The sequence below is a fragment of the Coturnix japonica genome, chromosome Z (genome assembly GCF_001577835.2).
Source record: "Coturnix japonica isolate 7356 chromosome Z, Coturnix japonica 2.1, whole genome shotgun sequence".
Classification (NCBI taxonomy): Eukaryota; Metazoa; Chordata; class Aves; order Galliformes; family Phasianidae; genus Coturnix; species Coturnix japonica.
Window position 1 is genome coordinate 37,244,594 of NC_029547.1, and position 18,522 is coordinate 37,263,115.

The 18,522-nt window shown below is 44.1% G+C and overlaps 1 protein-coding gene across 1 annotated transcript; it reads right to left on the reverse strand.

Annotated features, from left to right (window-relative positions):
• Positions 1-661: 661 nt before the first annotated feature.
• GAS1 (growth arrest specific 1) lies at positions 662-6,189 on the reverse strand. The gene is made up of 2 exons (XM_015849319.2): positions 3,884-6,189; positions 662-3,727 (listed from the first exon to the last, which is right to left on the reverse strand). The coding sequence occupies exon 2, from the start codon at positions 2,927-2,929 to the stop codon at positions 1,985-1,987; it is 945 nt and encodes a 314-aa protein (XP_015704805.1). The 5' UTR covers positions 2,930-3,727; positions 3,884-6,189; the 3' UTR covers positions 662-1,984.
• Between the last annotated feature and the right edge of the window lie 12,333 nt (positions 6,190-18,522).

The window sequence follows — 18,522 nt, forward strand, 5'->3', positions numbered from 1 at the left end:
ACTTTTTTTCACTTGTGTGTGTGTGTGCGCGTGTGTGCATGTGTGTGTGTGTGCTTGGCTTGAGGCAGTTCAAATTCAAATCCCTAGAGGACTGAGCTTTGTCTTTTGTGTTAATGTTTAAAAGATTTTCCAATGCTGGAGTTTATTCCTACTGCAAACATTTCTATTTACAAGGTCAAGTGTATCAGCACTCAACACAGCTTAAGAGTGTAATTATTTATCTAAGGGCGTTTTGAGTGGAGATCAGTAGCTTTGGCAGCTAACCAGGCTTCAGCACTGCGCAAAGCAATTCCTCAGAATGGTATTACAAGATCTGGTAATTGCTGATCCCCTCAGTTTGTTTACTTTTGTGTTATCCATTGTGGGACAGGACAGGCTGAATGATAACTCCTGTGCATTCTGCAGCAACCTCCTGGATGAACACACCACAGCCTGCATGAAGCCTCTGCATTCTGCTTTTCTCACCGTTTCCTTGTTCGCGTGGCAGGGAGTATTTCTAAGGGCGTCAGTGGAACAACATGCCTCCACTTCAAGAAGAAAGCACGGTGCACAAGCAATTCTACACACATACAGGGGCAGTGTCCCTGAATCGCTTCACTATCTTCTGGCACCGGCACGTTGCCATGCCAACGCATTATAAAAATCAACCACTCTTTTAAAGTAGTATTTTCAAAGCCGTATTTACTTCTTGCATGTAATTATTCATTAGCGTAAGAATAGCAGTAATTTACATCTATGTAAAGTATTACAGACAGGCAGAGATTTTTGCTTGTTGGTTGTTTTTGGTTTGTTGTTCTGCGGTTGGCTCCCCCCCCCCCCTCCAACCTCGGGTGCTGAGAGTTCAAGTAAGTGTCCCTGGAAAACAATTTCACCACATCCATCACATCCATTATGTAAAGCTCTTTCTTTACTAATTTAAACATTTAGAAAATACAAAAAGCCATACATATTTGAAACACAGGCCTTTGTTACGTCTTCTATAAAAAATACTAGGTTTAAGGCAGCTTGGAAATGCATTCATACAATTCTACAATGTTCATAAAGTCTCTCCAAATAAGAATGTTAACTCCAAATCTATAAAATACACTGTACATTCGGCATTCTAGAGAATACATCAGTGAATCGTTGCTGCTGGTATCCCTTTACGTGTAAAACAAAGTCTTTACCTTTCCAGAAAAGAATAGCACATGTGTTTACATGGCAAATAGGATGTGGATTTAAAACTTTTATTATTTTTTTTTTCTTAAATAAATTATCCCCAAAAGCATACAATTTATAAAATTGTATAAACAAAGAAGAGTGACTGGTAACAAATCCCAGTTTTAAATACATCTCTATATAAAGATTTACCAGAGGTCAGCACCCTGATACGACAAGAGGCAATATAGCTTTTCAGGATATGTGAACATACACGTTCTGAGTTTAAAAGTGTCTTTCGAAGATGGCAGTGCAGAGCTCTTTTGGAAGACAAGTTGCATTGTTTGCGACAGCCAACAACTCTCTTTGAAAAGAATCATTTTTATGTGCCGCTAGGTTAGGAGACGCGGCTGCCGGCCAGCTGCGTTAGGGGGAGAGGCAGTGCTGCCAGCCACCTAACCTCACCCAGCCGGTGAAGCTCAGTGAGCGGCAGATGCAGCGCGGTACCGGGCACAGCGGCACCGAGTGACAGTCAAGTTGCTGGGCAATAGCTTTGGCAGCAATTTGGGCAGCTCACTATTCCTAACCTTCATGTCAAATCGCTACAGACACACGGCCATACCCTCGCTTCCTCTCCCTCCCTCCGAGGCGGCGGGGAGCCGGCTCACAGTCCTTCCTTCCCCCTCTCCTCACCGCGGGCCGCAGCGCCAGGCGGCCGGGACGCATTGCATAGTGCACACGGGGACAGACACACGGGGGAGGCGCCCGGATAACGGCGGGAGTAACTGTCCGCTCGTCTGGAAGCGGAGGAGCCCCGCCGAGCCGGGGCCGGGGCCGGGGCCGGCGGCTAGAGCGGCGGTAGCAGCAGCAGCAAGATGGAGGCCGGCAGCGCCCAGGCCGCGCTGGAGGCCCGGCCGGCACCATCTGTCTGCATGGGGAAGCCGGGCTCCGGGCCCGCATTGTCCTCCGTCTCGTCCCTCCCCTTCTGGCTCGGCTCCTCCTCGTAGTCCTCGTCGTAATACTCCTCCAGGCCGCCGTCCGAGCCTCCGCTGCTGCCTGCGCCGTTGCTGCCCATGTCGGCCCCGAAGCAGAGGCGGGCCATGTTCTCCTTGACCGACTCGCAGATGGGCCGCTCCAGCCCGTCGCAGACGCAGTCGTTGAGCAGCACGGCCTTGGGCACGGCCAGCATGTCCTCGATGACAGCGCGGCACTCGGGCGTGCAGCGCAGCCCGTTGAACAGCTTTCCGCAGTAGGCCATGTAGCGGTTGAGCGCCTGGCTGCAGCGGCTGTCCCAGTCGCAGCGCCGCCGCGCCTCCGTGCAGCCCATCACGCCGGGGCCGCCCCCCGCGCCGCCGCCGGGCCCGCCGCCCCCCGCGCCGCCGGCCGCGGGGCTGCTGGTGCGGGGCAGGCAGGGCTCGATGGCGCGCTTGGTAGCGCGGCAGTTCTCGTCCTGAGCGCAGTCGCAGTCCTCCAGCGCCGGGCCGCGCCGGGTGTGGTTGAGCTGGATGAGGGCCGCGATGCAGTGGCTGGGGCACCGCCGCCGGGAGGCGGCCGAGGCCGCGGCTGCCGCCGGCCCGTCTCCGCCGCCCGCCGCCGGCTGCTGCTGCAGGAGCACCGGGGCGCACGCCTCGGCGTACTGGTTGTAAGCGTAGCTGCACTCGGGCTCCCCCTGACACTGCAGCACCGCCTGCCAGCAGATCAGCCGCCGGCCCTGCACCGGAGAGCTCCGGGGCGGCCACAAGGCGCCCAGCGCCGCCGCCAGCCACAGCCAGGCGGGCGGGCGGGCCGGCATCGCGTGCGGTGGTGGTTGCTGCTGCCGCGGGCTCGCGGAGGAGAGGTGCAGCCGCGCGAGGAGGAGGAGGAAGAGAAGGAGCTGCCGCCTCTGGGAAAGTTTGCAGAACTCCCACCGGCCGTGCGCATGAGGTCTCCTCGCATCAATCCATCCGCGCGGGCTGCGGCCCCCCTGTTGCTGGAATCGGCGGAGCCGCGGTGCGAAGCGTCGCCCCGGGGCCGCCCCGAGACCTCCGGCGCTGCTCCCGGCTCGGTCTGGTACGGCTCGGCGGCTCCGCGGCGGCGTGGAGCTCAGCGCAGAGCGGGACGCGGAGGAGCGCGGCTTCGGAGTGCGCTTGGGGACTTGAAGGCGGCGTCGGGAGTACTCATGGTGCTGACCCGATCCTCATGCAGTTCCGTGCCTCTTTCGCTTTTCTTTTTTTCTTTTTTTTGCACAAAATAAATGCCCGGCTGCTGCCCCTGCCTTCTCGAGAGCTCTTAACTCTCCGCTCGCAGCATCTCTGCACATGCCAGCCGCTCCGATCCCGCAGGCGGTGCCGGCTCCGCTCGCTCCTTTGGGCTCGGGTCGCACTTCGGGCAGCAGAGAGAAGAAATGTCTCTCCCAGTTAGCGCGAAGGCAGCGCGGGGAAGGCAGGAAGGCAGGCTTCGAGGTCTCTTTCTCTCTGGGCGACTGATGCTGCTGCTCTTGTCAACAAGCCCTGCAAGCTGTTCTGCGGATCCGTCTGTGGATCTTTTTTTCTTTGCAAGGCTTTAAATACAAAAGTGCCTTCCAAGCAGCGGCAACGTGCTCTGATTAGGCCTCATTATGCATGCATGGAAAAGCAAACAAACAAAAAAAAATTAGCAACTCTTCTTCTTTTACACATCCCCCAGCTAGCGCTCGCTCGCTCTCTTTCTCCTTTTCTCCACTTTTTTCTCCCTTCGCTCGGCCCCCTTTTCCAGCTCTGCGACTTACCATTGGCCCAGCCTGTTGTTGAAACTTTTTTTTTCTTCTTTTTTTTTTTTTTTTTTTTTTTTTTTTTTTTTTTCCCCTCCCTCCTCTCTTTACGATCTGCTGGAGTGAGGGAAGCGAAAAGGGGGGCTGGAGGGCAGCTCACATACAAAGCTTGAAAGGAAAGGCTTAAGGAGAATGACAGCCCCCCCGAGGAGCCCCTCCTCCCGTTAAGGCGGCGCGGCCCCGCTCAGCCACGGGGCGAAGGCACGTCCCCGAACGGAGCGGAGGCTCCGTTCTCTCCAGCTCACGTGGAGGCAAGGCGGGTTCTCCGGGCTCCGGAGAGTGGCTTTGTCCGTGCTCCGTGCCGACGTGCCGGTAGCGGGGTGCTGCAACATGTAAGTACTACGGATTGCTGCGTCCTCAGCGCTGCCACTTAATACACCCTGCCGAGGGTACACGCACTCAACTCAGCTTATTGCCTGCGGTGGTTGTGCGTGGACGTAGGATGCTGACCAGCGGAAGTGCTGCGAGGATCATTGTAGTTCTTTGATACTTCGTGAAGGTCTGCCCTCTAATAAAATCTGGTTTTAAACCCGTTAGCTAAGAGGATGAGGAAGTTTTCACTGAAAGAATACCACCCTGCCCACCTGTTGTACTCTCCGTACTTTTAATTTGCTTTTAAGGAACTAGATATGGCAGTGCACACATCCAGGTGCAACGAGAGGAGCAAAACAAAACAAACAGTGCCGCGTTTATGCCTTTCAAATTTGTGCTACCTTAATTTCAGAGCACGATCGTCTCCGACCGCCAGGGGCAGCGGAATCTGCTGCCTGTCAAAACTGGCGCTTTTTTTCCATCCTCAGACTATCAACTCCATCTGTCACAAAAATTAGGGCTAAATGTGTTTCCCAGAAACTCGGGGATCTGAGCGCTGCGGGCGGCTATCTGAAGGCGCATGGAAGGTGGGAGACGGCGTGGTGCGGCCGCGGCCGGTGTGATGGATGTGCTGAGCTGCAAGCACACGCGCCCACTCCTTTGTGGTCGCTTTTACGCTGCTAGCATTCCTTCCTCAACACAGCTTTTCCCTTTCTGGGGCAAACGATGTACTTGCTCCCAAATCCGTGAAAACTGCCTTCAGAGCAGCCATCCAACTATTTTTTTTCCCTCTCTTTTTTAAAATCCTTATTTAATTGCGTGATTAATAATGTCAGATGCAATTTAGGCAGAGTGCAGTAAGTCCGTGTTGCCAGCTACCAGGGTTTGCTCTCGTACTGTTTTGCCAGGCAGGACTAGGTGGATAAGGCATTCCTTGTGCTAAGCAAGTGCAGCATGATGGATGGAGAGAGCAGCCCGGGCTGTGTCCCATGGAGACTGGGGGCGGCAGGTTTCTTCCATGCGTACGGGGGCGAGACTGCGGGGCAAGATCCTTTGGTGTGGACCAGGGGGCCTTCCGATCTTCCCCAGCGAGGTGGGGTGGGAGCGGGGGAGGAAGGAGTCGGTACGGCTGTATCTGTCGCACTGGGGCTACCCTCCGGACAGCCAGGCGATGTGCACTGCCTCCCCGCACTTCCTGCCTCCATCTGCAAAATCCATCGTGCAGCGCCTAGTCCTCGCCTTGGAGCACACGGGGCCGTAACTTCGCGAGGAACGCAGGAGCGGAACATCAGAGCTCCAGGAGGGGGAGCAGAGGAGCCTTCGCTGCAGCACTGCCTCCCGCTGGGGGCAAGACGACCGCAGGGGGCCCATCCGAGTGGGGACCTTGCGCGGACGGTCGTGGGGGCCGGGTACGGAGCTGAGCTGAGCTAGCTGTGTGCGGGTAGCGACGCTGAGATGCCCCTCAGCTAAGGAAGGCGGATTTCCTACAGTAATAATGGTATTAATAATGGAAATGCTGACTTGGGAGCTTGGAATGTATATTTCCTTTCAAACAATTGAAAAAGTTTTATGGCAAAATAACTGGCACTCCACTTGTCACACCTTTAGCTATCTAGAATATGATCTTGTACATCTAGTTTTATATACCCTTTGTAAAGAAGTTAACATATAGTGTGTAAAGAAATACAAGTTTGGCTGTTTATTCAATAAACATTTGGATTCTGTCCCCATTTGTGCTGTTTGGCACCTGGGGGCTTTGGGGTGCATGGTGTTTTGTTGGAGGAAAGAATTCTTGTCTTCTGTGGATCTAAACCAATGGAAAAAAATCCCTGGCCTCTCTTCTTGGCTGCAGGTTTTCTGGCCGTAGAAACATATCTGCCAAATTCAGCTTTTTGGTTTTCAGATTAGCCTTAAGAGTCTGCAGGAAGGCAATTCTTTTTTCACAAAGCATCATTTGGAAAATATGTCATGACTGGACAGTAAAATAAGATCTGTTTGTTTTCTGAGTTCTAGAATAGGATATGTTTTTAGTTTGCCATCCTTTCCTGTAAAACAGTCAGCGTTGTTCCTTAATAACAATTGTCCAAGCTATGAAAGAATAAGTCTTCTACCACTAAGGGTCATTATGGCAGATTGAAAAGGAATCTCCTATTAGTTGTGGCACGTTTTTGTTTAAGCCTGGTGTTTTTTCCCCTGTTTTATCTCAAGCCCTTTCCTATGGATCTTCTCATCTTCTAGTTTTTCATTCTTGCAGTGTTAAAAATTCATTACCTGACCTATTTTACATTGTGAGTTGCAGTGGAGATGCTACATACCTACTATATACATTTTGAAGTACTACTGAAAGATGTCTTTATGTTGGGCTACAGTTCACTATTGCAGACACCACGATGTTCAGAAAAGAACTCCTTACCAGAAAATGAGGTGGAAACAAGCCATTACTCTAGAATCACCCTCTCTCATGCTACAAGAGAATGACAGAAAGCAAATGCATGCTTTTGGTGTAATAAAATCCAATTTATTTATTCTAGAGGAATATAGAATATTGCTGTACAGCAATATTGAGGGGTCTTAAGGGTCTGTTTCATTCCGGCCTTGTTTTCTCCGGAGTTGGGTAGGCTCCTGCTCCTTCCCTGTCCTGTAGAAGTGCCCTCCCTAAGCACAGTGATGGTGTCTCTGGCAGGATCACCTTCCGTTTACAGCTTCTCTGTAAACTGAAGCTAGGCTTGTACTGGTACGCAGAGAGAAGGCTCTGTTTTCTTCCACAATTTCACATGATTTTGGCATCTCTTGCCTCCTGGAAACATGCTCCTGCTGGTAGCAGTGTCTGAACTGAAGGCAGGGTTTGCCTTCGGTTGGCAGCATTTGCAGGAGCAGTTCTGGCAGTGTGTCCCTGGGGCAGCTGAGAGTGTCTGGCTCTTCTCCTGGAAGTGACAGAGCAGGGGACGTGATGAAAAGGGCAGGGACCTTGGGGGCCTGAGATCTCTACCTCTGGGCTGTGCCTCTTCCTGAGAAACTCAGGCACTGTCTGGCTTGCCTGACCTCCATTACTCACCTCTCCGCGGCACCTCCTGACTCCTCCACCCAGCTCTGTTTTGTTCTTGTAGAGCACTTCCATGTATCCCAGTGGATCCAGGTGCTCAAACGAAGACCAAAGCTGGTCCAGGAAGTAGGGTAGGTAGTTCCGGCTTGCCTTGCCAGTGTCCGGCTTCTCCATGTCCTGGGGATCCACATCCCACATACCCGTGGCCCAGGATGGGCGTCCGGAATGGGCAAGGCAGCCCGTAAACAGGAGGGGCAAGCAGAAGAGGAGAAGTAGGGAAAGCCTCAGGCTGAGCATTGCACCTTCAGCAACTTGCTCTCTGTCACTCTGACCTGAGCTCAACCAAGTCACCAGCAGCACCAGCGTCTGCGAAGCAACTGAGCAGCATCAGCAGCACCAGTGGCTGTGTGACCACGAAGGCTTTGTGACATCACAGCAATGGGGAAAATTTTTAGCAGGGAGGCAGGGCCTAGAGAGACAGATTTCATGCCTTGTTTCTCCCATGATTGTACCCCCACAGGGATGGAGTTACAGCATCATTGGACAAAGGAAAAGAAACTGATGTTATCCACCTGGATTTGTTCAAAGAGTTTGATACTGTCCCGTGTTACATCTTGGTCACCAAACTGGATTTGATGGATGGAACACTCAGAGTTGCGGTTAGTGGCTCAGTGTCCAAGTGGAAACTGCTGATGAGTGGTGTTCCTCAGGGATCAGTGCTGGAACTGGTGCCATTTAATGTCTTTGTGAGATGACATGGACAGTGGGATTGAGTGCACCCTCAGCAAGTTACAGGTGACACCAAGCTGAGAGGTGCAGTTGACACACTTAGAAGGAAGGGGTGTCGCTCAGGTGGACCTGGACAGGCCTTAGTGGTGAGTGTGTGCCAGCCTCATGAAGTTTGGCAAGGCCAAGTGCAAGGTCCTGCACCTGGCTGGACCAGACCCTGGGCAACCTGATGATGCTGTGCATTTCCCTGTTCATTGCAGGGAACCTGGAATAGGTGACCTTTAAAAGTCCCTTCCAACGCTGAATATTCTATGAGTTCATGATTCTAAGAGATTTTTAGAGACATTTTTATTTTGGATTTTGTTGCTTTTTCTACACATGAAGAGATGTACAGCAACTATTAAAAATGTTTTCAGGAATCTTGTGAATTGATTAGCTGATGAAGATTTCTGTTTGTGCATCTGGTAATGTCTCAGTATGTGCCTGATGAAGATCTGTATTGAGGGAGCACCTTTTTCTCTTGAATAATTAGGTTCTATCAGTTCTGACAGAGGACTTCTTCACCTGTTGGTGAAAAGTAGCCTCTTAGTCAACTCTGCCAGTTATTCCCTCAGCTTTGCTTTGGGGATCTTGGCAGGAAGTGAAATTATTGGTCATGCACTTACATTCATTCATTAGAAATGGCTTTCTAGGTTGTCACTCCTAGTAGCTTGTGCAGATGAGCGGCTATGGACATGCGCATACTGCTGATTTCCTGTAGTTGATATACTCTTAGTGACCCATAAACTGTTACTTCTACACTCTATAATGTTACAAAAGGAAAATCTTGAGACAGAGATTCCCAGCACAGTCTGTAGTAGTTTTTGTTGCAGTGGAGAAGAAAGTGCAAATGAAGCCATCAGGATGAGGATTTTGCTCCACATTTCACGGACTGTAGCTTGTTATTGACTATACAGGGTTGTTTTGGAGGTCAGCATCCAGAATTAGTTGCCTGAACTAGATGTGACTTCTACCCAATACATGAACTATCATGTGCAGGTATTTCCAGTGTGATCATCCCTTCTCTCCCTTTAGTTATTGAAGGACAAAAGAAAGGAGAGAATGAAGGAAGGAGGGGAGAAAGCAAGAGAGAGAAACAAAGAAAGTAAAAGAAAAAGGAAATTAAAAGAGGAAGGGAGGCTGGGGAGGGGGTAGGGAGGTAGAGGGAGAGAAAGAAAGAAAGAAAAATAAAAATGGAGGGCGACAGTAAATAATTGTACGTATTGACAGTCACCCAAATTTGATGAGGCTTGTAGCTGTTATTGCTGTAATTAATGCTGTAGGATCACTTCGTGACTTTCAATTCTTAATGTTATTTTTGCCAGTATAAAGTCTTATGAGCGTTATTAAGGGCATCCAATATCTGACCCTCAGGCCAGTTATTTCAAGTTTTCTTACTTGTATGCAGAATAATCCCTTCTGGAACAGGTTGGTCGTATCCATTTACACACCATTCAGTCTGGAGCTGTCCTTGATGTAGTATACTTCATACTCTTTTTCCACACAATGTGCTGCAGATCGACTGTGTGATTTGTTCAAAGCAAGCTGCTTGATTCTATGTGCTGCAAGTCATGAGGCATGGTTTGGAAGTGAATGGGAGAGCATAGTTTACTGAATTAGCATCAGAGGACTGTGAGGGGGCAGTGTAAGGTCAACTATATAGTCTCTGGTGTACCATGTGTGAAGGTGCTCCCAGGTTGCCTGCCAGCAGACTGCACCAGATGAGCTGTCAGGTATGCAGGATGGAAGATTTGGATACTGCTACACAGGGGAAAAGCAGTTATTTAGTTGGCTCTGCAGTCATATCCATTCTCAGCATGTTAATCTTTGCTGCTTCTTGGTGCTGACCATAGTGATGGAGAAGACTTAGTACAAAGAAGATCAGCTGTTGGGCAATTCTTTTAGGCATTCTAGCTTACCCTGTTACTGCCTCTGACTCCTGAAAGGGCAAAGTTTCTGCTCTGACCTATTGTGTACAGCTAGTTTGATGTGAAACATTGCAATGAGTTAAGTATGTAACTCACACATGGACTGAAGGCTTTCACAGGTACAGTCTCTGTCTCAGCTCTTCCAAAAATGCCAAGGGTCAACCACATGTGATCTATCACATATGAGTCTACCATATCTTCTTGGTCATAGAAGAAGTACTGAAGAGTCAGCAGATAAGGGGAAGCGGAAGGAGACCTGGACAGGTGGAACTGGAGTGAACTGATCTATTAAAAACCAACTGTACTTTTATCTGTGCTGTGGGAGCAAAGTATAAAAAGGAGTGACAGTTGTCTTCTCTTATTATAGAACTGTAGGACACTGAAACAGAAGGTGGTGTGGGTTGTTTAGAAAAAGCTGGAGCCAAGATATAATTAGTAATTCTGATATTCTAGAATATTAATGACCTGGGTCCTGCAAATGCAGTGCTGTAAGGGTTAACTGCATACATACACTTGTCTTAAATATATATTTTTATTCTGTGCCTTTTTCTTTTCTTTTTCTTTTTCTTTTTCTTTTTCTTTTTCTTTTTCTTTTTCTTTTTCTTTTTCTTTTTCTTTTTCTTTTTCTTTTTCTTTTTCTTTTCTTTTTTCTTTTCTTTTCTTTTTCTATTTCTTTTTTATTTTTCGTTTTTCCTTTTCTTTTCTTTTTCTTTTCTTTTTTCTTTTTCCTTTTTCTTTTTCTTTTTCTTTTTCTTTTTCTTTTTCTTTTTTCTTTTTCTTTTTCTTTTCCTTTTCTTTTTCTTTTTCTTTTTCTTTCTCTTTTTCTTTTCTTTTTCTTTTTCTTTTTTCTTTTTCCTTTTCTTTTTTCTTTTTCTTTTCTTATTTCTTTTTCTTTTTCCTTTTTCTTTTTCTTTTTCTTTTTCCTTTTCTTTTTCTTTTTCTCTTTCTTTTTCTTTTTCTTTTTTCTTTTTTCCTTTTTCCTTTTTCTTTTTTCTTTTTCTTTTTTCTTTTTTCCCTTTTCTTTTTCTTTTTTTTTTCCTTTTTCTTTTTCTTTTTCTTTTTCTCTCTTTCTCTTTCTCTTCTTTTCCTTTTCCTTTCCTCTTTCCTTTTCCTTTTCATTTTTATTTTTATTTTTCTTCTTCATTTTCTTTTTCTTTTTCTTTCCTTTTCCCTTTTCCTTTTCCTTTTTTTAATTTGCCTTTTCCATGTATAATATTTACTTGGAAATCAAGTAGCATTCTTGTAACACTGGACATTGTTATTTATTTATGAAATAGTAAGTATCACCAAGGGTATTTATCCAGTGCAGCCAGTGCAGTAAACATGGAAATATTGCACAATGTTTTACTGGACCTCTGCTTTTTTGAACTCTGCTCCAATCTAAACTACAAACTGGACCACACATGCTGTTAAGACAAATCTAAAAGCAGAGTATGAATCCAGGTCCTTTTTTGGTCCTAACAAGGGCAAAAGTACTTGTGAAGTCAACACATTTCTGGTCACCTGTTAAGCAAGTTAGATAAGGGTTTTAAATAATTATGCATTACAAAGATGAATGTAAACCACAAATGCTGACTCTGCGTCAAAACAATTTTAACTACCACGGTATTCACAGGATTACAGAATCACAGAATTGTAGGGCTGGAAGAGACCTCTAGATATCGTTGAGTCCAACCCCCCTTCCAAAGCAGGCTCCCTAGAGCAGGTTGCACAGGTGGGTGTCCAAGCAGGTCTTGAATATCTCTGGAGAAGGAGACTCCACAACCCTCCTGGCCAGCCTGATCCTGCGCTCTGTCACCCTCACTGTGTAGAAGTCCTTACACGTCTTTGTGCAGAACTTCCTATGCTCCAGTTTGTGTCCGTTTCCCCTTGTCCTGTTGCCACACACTGCTGAAAAGAGCCTGACCTTGTCCCCTAGCCTCCTGCATCTTAGGTATTTATGAACTACATAGGTAGCTAGCTAGCAAGCTATAGATGCTTATAGTATTATGGGAATTCTTTGTTGGACAAATCAGTGCATACACATGTGCAGATTATACACACACACACAAAATAAGTTGAATATATGTGTATATATATAAATTTGCTGATTTTTCAATTGCTTATAACCCTGTATTCCCTGAAATGGCTAATAGGTTTGTGTTTCATTTACCAGATGTGCATCTTTGAAGCATGTATAGTACAAGATTGCAAGGAACAGTAGAATTCCATGTTTTTCTGTACAAGAAGCATGAGGAAATAAATCTCCATGGATAAGCAGATTTCTGTATTATCTGAGAGACAAAAGTAGCAGTTTAATCCTAATGGTTTCAGGCTACAGCAGCAAAAAGGAACAACAGGTTTTGCCTGTACTGTAGAAGGCTTGTACCTAATTTGCTTTCCTATTTATACTCCCAGATTCAATTTTTGTGTTAGAATTTGAAGATGTCTGCAATGAAACATGCAATTAAAAAACATATTCCCAGTCTGTTCAATTTGTTAGGTATCCTGTGGTGATATTTGCCAAAGGCCTAGTTTACACACAAAAGTAGTTAAAATAAATGCTTATTTTAAAACAATTTTATTAAAGCAATGAATATAATTCAGCAAAAATTTGGAGTTAGCAAACTGATTGTGTGTTTCATTGTGTCTCTTTAAGCACAGCTGGCTTCATATCATCAGGCAGTAGTGATGCCTTTATTGAGTTGACCTGCTATAAAAGAGTGTCAGAGTTGTTTATTACACCTTCTCAAAAGTTTCATTCCTTCAGTGTACTAAAACAAAATGTGTATAGACTAAATAGTATGATAAACATGAAGCATGCAAATATTTCAGAGTCCTGACCCAGATTACCAAATTCAAATAAATCAGAATTGCTTTGTAAACAAACTAATTTAAGTGGGCAAGGATTTCCTCTGATTTAACCAATTCTTTTAAAAAGCAGTCTTAATTAATTAGTACAACTTTTTATATGGTTAACAGCCTAGTATGGACAGAAAGAACAATTCCCTTTGCTTTATTTGTTCATTTGCTTGAAATACTAAGGAAGAAGAATGAATTTAAATGAATTCTCATCTGGAGGTAGATAGTTTGGATAATTAGCAGGTTTTATGACAAGAGCGGCAGCTATATTCATGCAGGTACATGCACCTTTCTTCCCACACTTTACCTTAAATTAAAAGATGTCAAAGCAGTTAGTAGAGTTCCGCTCAGTTCCTCTACTATGCCCTTAGCAGTATTATCTGAACTCTAGGATGAAAGATAAATGTCTTTGTATCTTAAAGGTTTAATTTGCTCAAGTGATGAATGATTTAGGTACTTTCATATAGCCTGATTTTCAGAGACTGATGAGTGTCTAACATTTGAAAATCAGATATTCTAGTATGACAGTCAAAAAGGAATCATCTGCAGTTACAGCACATTTTGAAAATGTATATCCTTTCTGCACCTAGCAAAAATTAAGGGCTTCTGAAAATAAAGAGAAACATAACCAGCATAAATTTGTCACTGTGCCAATATTAATATTAAAATGCTTAACTGGGAGATCTCAGTAACAACATCACATAATAGCTGTGGTTTTATTTTCAGGTGAAGGATAGCATTCAGAGCTTTGTTACATGAAAATAAGCTACCAGCCATTGTCAGGCACGTTGTGAATATTTTCTTCTTCTGAACAAACAGTAATAATTCTCTGTATGAATAGTTGAGGTGAGCAAAGCTGTCCCCTTTTTGTTTGCATGAGGCAACTGCTCTTTTTAAAGTTCACCAAAAGGGATGAATAAGTTTCAGGAGGCTGTAAAGACAACACTGAAGGCTGTACTTTTGGGAATGCGGTTAGCAACAGCAGTGCTCTGGAGGTTTCCCAATCTCTGGGAACTGAGTTATATACTGGCATCATGCTGCTTTCTGGAGCCAGACATAATATCCATGGTTGGATAGCCCAAACATATCCACAAGCTTACAGATAGTAGAAATTTCAGATGGAAAAGAGGTTTTGGAACATTCTTCATCCTTATTGCAAGATTATTGCATCAGTGTGAGATTAGTCATTCATTCTATTAAATTTTCCAGTGGTTTATTTTGGCCTATTTGTTAATGTTTGAAGTGATAACTTAAGGGGCTTCTACCATGTTCTTTTAATAGATGTGTTTGGAAACGTCTTTTATAACTGGAGCAGATTTTTACCTCCTTTAATACCATTTCATTGTGCATAGATATTTTTCATTTTTCCCACCCAAGTTATTTTCTATCAATGTTGATTCCTGTGGTATTCATAAGATTAACTGTTAATGTAATTATTAGGTATTTAGTTATTCAGAATTCCCATGCCAATTTAGATCATTATACCACAGGTGAAACTGCTGTTTATGTAGCCTTGCCCAGGTGGCCAAGAGGGCCAACAGCATCCTCGCCTGTATTAGTGTAGCCAGCAGGAGCAGAGAGGTAATCATCCCCCTGTACTCAGCACTAGTAAGGCCGCATCTTGAGAACTATGTTCAGTTTTGGGCTCCTCAATACAAGAAAGACATTGAGGCCCTGGAACATGTCCAGAGAAGGGCAATGAAACTGGTGAGGGGTCCGGAGCACAAGTCTTACGAGGAGAGGCTGAGGGAGCTGGAATTGTTTAGTCTGGAGAAGAGGAGGCTCAGGGGAGACCTCATTGCACTCTACAACTTCCTGAAGGGAGGTTGTGATGAGGAGGGGCTTGGCCTCTTCTCCCAGGCAACAATCAGGGCCCAAGGAAATGGCCACAAGTTGTATCAGATAGGGTTTAGACCAGGCATAAGGAGGGACTTTTTCTCTCTTAGAATGGTCAGGCACTGGAACGGCTGCCCAGGGAGGTGGTGGAGTCACCATCCCTGGCAGTGTTCAAGAGGTGTCTGGATGAGGAGCTACAATATATGGTTTAGTGCTTGTGGTAGCAATGGTGATGGGAGGATGGCTGGACTAGATGAACTTGTAGGTCCTTTACAACCTTCTGATTCTGTGATTCTATGATTCTCATATAGTCATTTTTACCTGATGTATTAGCATTCAAACACTAGAAACTCTAAAGCAGAGCAGGGCAAAAATTTAGCATAACACTATTGCAAACATTATGGTAAAATCCATTTAGTAGTGTTCATAATTGTTTCTGTTTGTTATATCAGTTTTATAATTTACTCAAGTTTGTGGTCTCTAAGCTGCAATACAACATCTAAAAAATAATAGAAAGGATACTCCCTATATTAAGTTTATGTCTTAGGAGGAAAATAGCATCACAAGTGTATATCCTGACTCTCTTTCATGGATAATATTTACTTCTTTAATTTAGCTGCAAAAGAAAGTTCCGTTTTGCCTGCCTCTTTCTTACCATCCAAGTTGGATTTGTTTGTTCTTCCTACAGTTCGAGTTAAGTTCACAGAACACTTACTTCTTTTCATATTTTTTTTCATACTAGTGTGAAAATGCTATTGAAATGAGGTTTTGCAGTACACTCGTAGTGTACATCTTTTGGGACTGCTATACTATGCTAGTTCTACTTAAAGCTTTTTTTAATACTCTGTTTTTAAAGGATATGTCTATTTTGTTAGTTTTTAACCTGAATTTGACCTCAGATATATAGCTGGTGTAGAGATAATTTTTGACCAAATAAATAAATAAATAAAAGTAAAAATAAAAATTAGACTGTTAACTGAGTGCTTGCTTTGGGTTAGCTGGGCCTTATGGCTTCGTGCATGTTATTTTTTCTCAGGTAGTTGAGCTTTCATTTTCTGCAGAGCTAAGCAGGGAGTTCTGATGTGAATAACCTGATGCTTCCTGAAAAGGTAGTGAAATTCTTCAAGATGAGCTCCAAGAATCATGCATGCATGTAAGGAATGCCAGTATCTTTTACATTTTTTTTCATCATCCTTTGTTCTACTGAGGAATGGCTGTCCCTTTACGATAACATTTTTATTGTTATTTTTCCCATTGCCTCCATAGAAGACGCCTTCTGTTCAAGCATAATTATTGATACTCTTATGATCCCTTCTGTTTTCTCTTGCCATCTTCCTTAATTGAACATCACTGATGTCATTTGTCAAAGGCAAAGCACTGCATGAACAAAGTATATTCCTAAGAGAATGTGCATCAGGAACAGCTGAGTAGCCATGTTGAAACCTTCCTGTGAATTTGGTAACTTTCCAGAATCTATGCATAACACCAGGTGGAAAACTGCAGCCTGAATGTCACAGTACAAGTATTGAAAGCCTAAAGCTCAGCTCATAGCAGGTAACCAAGAGCAAGCCATTATTTGAATGCATTTGTATAATGTGTTCAGTGAATTATTAGAGAATATGACAAAATTTATGTTTGTTTGCACATCATTCGAGAACAGAAAATGGGGCAAAAGCTGTCAAACAAGAAGCTTGTTGTGAACAGTTCAGGCAGTATTAGTCTTCTTTTAGGTGGAATGTGACCCTGCTAACCCTGAAGTGTGAGTTAGACCTTTGATGTTCAAGGGGATTTGGAATTAGGCAGGCAGAGTTCATCCAGCCTGAGAACAGAGTGAGTAAGTGACCACTGCGAACTCTCCCTTTCACTCAAACCAGGTCTGGTTTGTAAGCAGTCTCCAAACATGAGGGCTGGGTGGCTGGGTGTAGGAGAATGCTTTTTTTGAGTCTAGGTGGGGCAAGAGGTCTGTTCTTTTTCAAAGGAAAGAGAGAGAGGTAAAAAAAAAAAAAAAAAAAAAAAAAAAAAAAAGATGAAGAGAAAGAAATGGAGGAGAAATAGTAGATATAAAAAGAAGAAAACTTGCTTCTTTCTAGTGTCCCTTCTCTTGTTTTTCAGTAAGAAATTAGCGTGTACAGAATGATCACTGTCAACATCTTCATTTTGTATTTATTGTGCTGGAAAGTCTAACAAGGAATAAAATACTTCTGTGCCTTTTACACATTCTGCTTCGTCAGGTTAACAAAAAAGAAACTTTTTTTGTCTGTTTGTAGAACATGAATTCTATAAGGAAAATGTCCTAATCACAGGTGAAAATTGTCAACAGTTTTTTCTCCATTTCTAGCCTTCTAATTTCACTGCAGTCCTAGTAATGTTCAGATCTGGAGGATGTCCCTGGATGTGAGAATTTCCACTGAGTACTTACAGCAACATTACAATTAAGTTAATGTTCTCAGACCGCACACCTGAAAAGGCACAGAACGTATTCAGTGTCTTTTGAGACAAGTAAGCATTTATGGTCATGGGTGAAAATCACCCTTGTCCAAAAAATCAAACAAAAAAGCCCAGAGTGTTCTGTTGCCAGAACTCCAAGCTAAATGTTTAAAGTTGTGCAGATTAAGGCTGAAGAGGAGTGCTTGTCTTTATGTTCTACTCATTACAGGAAAGGTTTTAATGCTGCAAATAGGTCTTTGTCCCTTGAAGATGCTGTTGCAAATGTGCTTTGTTCATGGAATGGCCCTGGAAACAGTCAGAAAGGAGAGACTGCACTGGGAACAAGGCAAAAACCCAGTTGCAGTTGAGTAGTGACTATTGCATCAGCAATGCGAGTCAACATTTCCCCAGGAATGTAAAGCCATCTGTCACATCCCTGCAACCTTTCTTGGTTATTCTCCCCATGTGCTGCACTGGCCTTTTTTTTTCTGTCTGCCACAGAACCTTTTATTGGAATGTATTTGAAAAGCTAAATTCGGTAAATGCAAGTTATTAAAACTTCCTTATACGCGATAAAAATACAAGTATGGGAAATAGTTTTTCACAAGTCAAACTATAGAACTGTGGTGTTGTTTATGAGGAAACATTTTTATTCTAAGAATAAATGAATGTTGCATACATGATCATGAATTTAGAAATAGGGTCATTTCTTGTACTTTATTAAATCTTGTCTTGAAGAGGTAGAAAAACAGAAATATCAAAAAGACTATATAGTATATAATACATACTGTCTTTGCTGAACTTTGAAAAGAACGGTTCTTACAGTGTCCTCTCCTTGCTCCCACTGCAAAGTAATCTATTACCCACTGTTACTCTTATCAGATGTCTTTCCTGTGTAGTGGGCTGGTTCTGTTTCGGGAACAAATTCTTGTGCTAGATAAGGTCAAGTGAGATAAGTTTTTGATGACCAAGTTTTAATCCTGCTTTGTTGTAAATCATGAGAAAGCATGCTGACTTTCATCATCAAAAATCTTACATAGACACCAAGTCTCCAGTGATCACTTTGTAATGTCACAAGTTATTCATAATCTACTATTGAGGTCACAGATAAGTATTCGTGTTTGGTTCTGTTAGGGAATGTCCAGGCTTTTACATTGTTTGTTTCCAACTTTGTGCTTTATGTAATTATAACAGAATAACATGCTTGGGGGCTCCTTTCATTTTTTGTCCTGTGAGAGTCTAATAAACCATCAGAGGTATTTTACAACATGATGAGTGCTCTTGTGCAATGTTTCACTGGCCACAAATCCTCAAGTCACCTTCAGGAATTCCAGATGCCAGACTGAAGGTATTTTTGTAGCTGTTCTATGGGAGCTCATAAAAGTGTTGTTCTCTTTAAAGGAAATAAAAATAAATTTAAAAAAAAAAAAGAAGGCAGGGGG

What these genes read in the sequence shown, in the direction of transcription:
- GAS1 (XM_015849319.2), bottom strand. Translation starts at nt 2,929, where the DNA reads ATGCCGGCCCGCCCGCCCGCCTGGCTGTGGCTGGCGGCGGCGCTGGGC.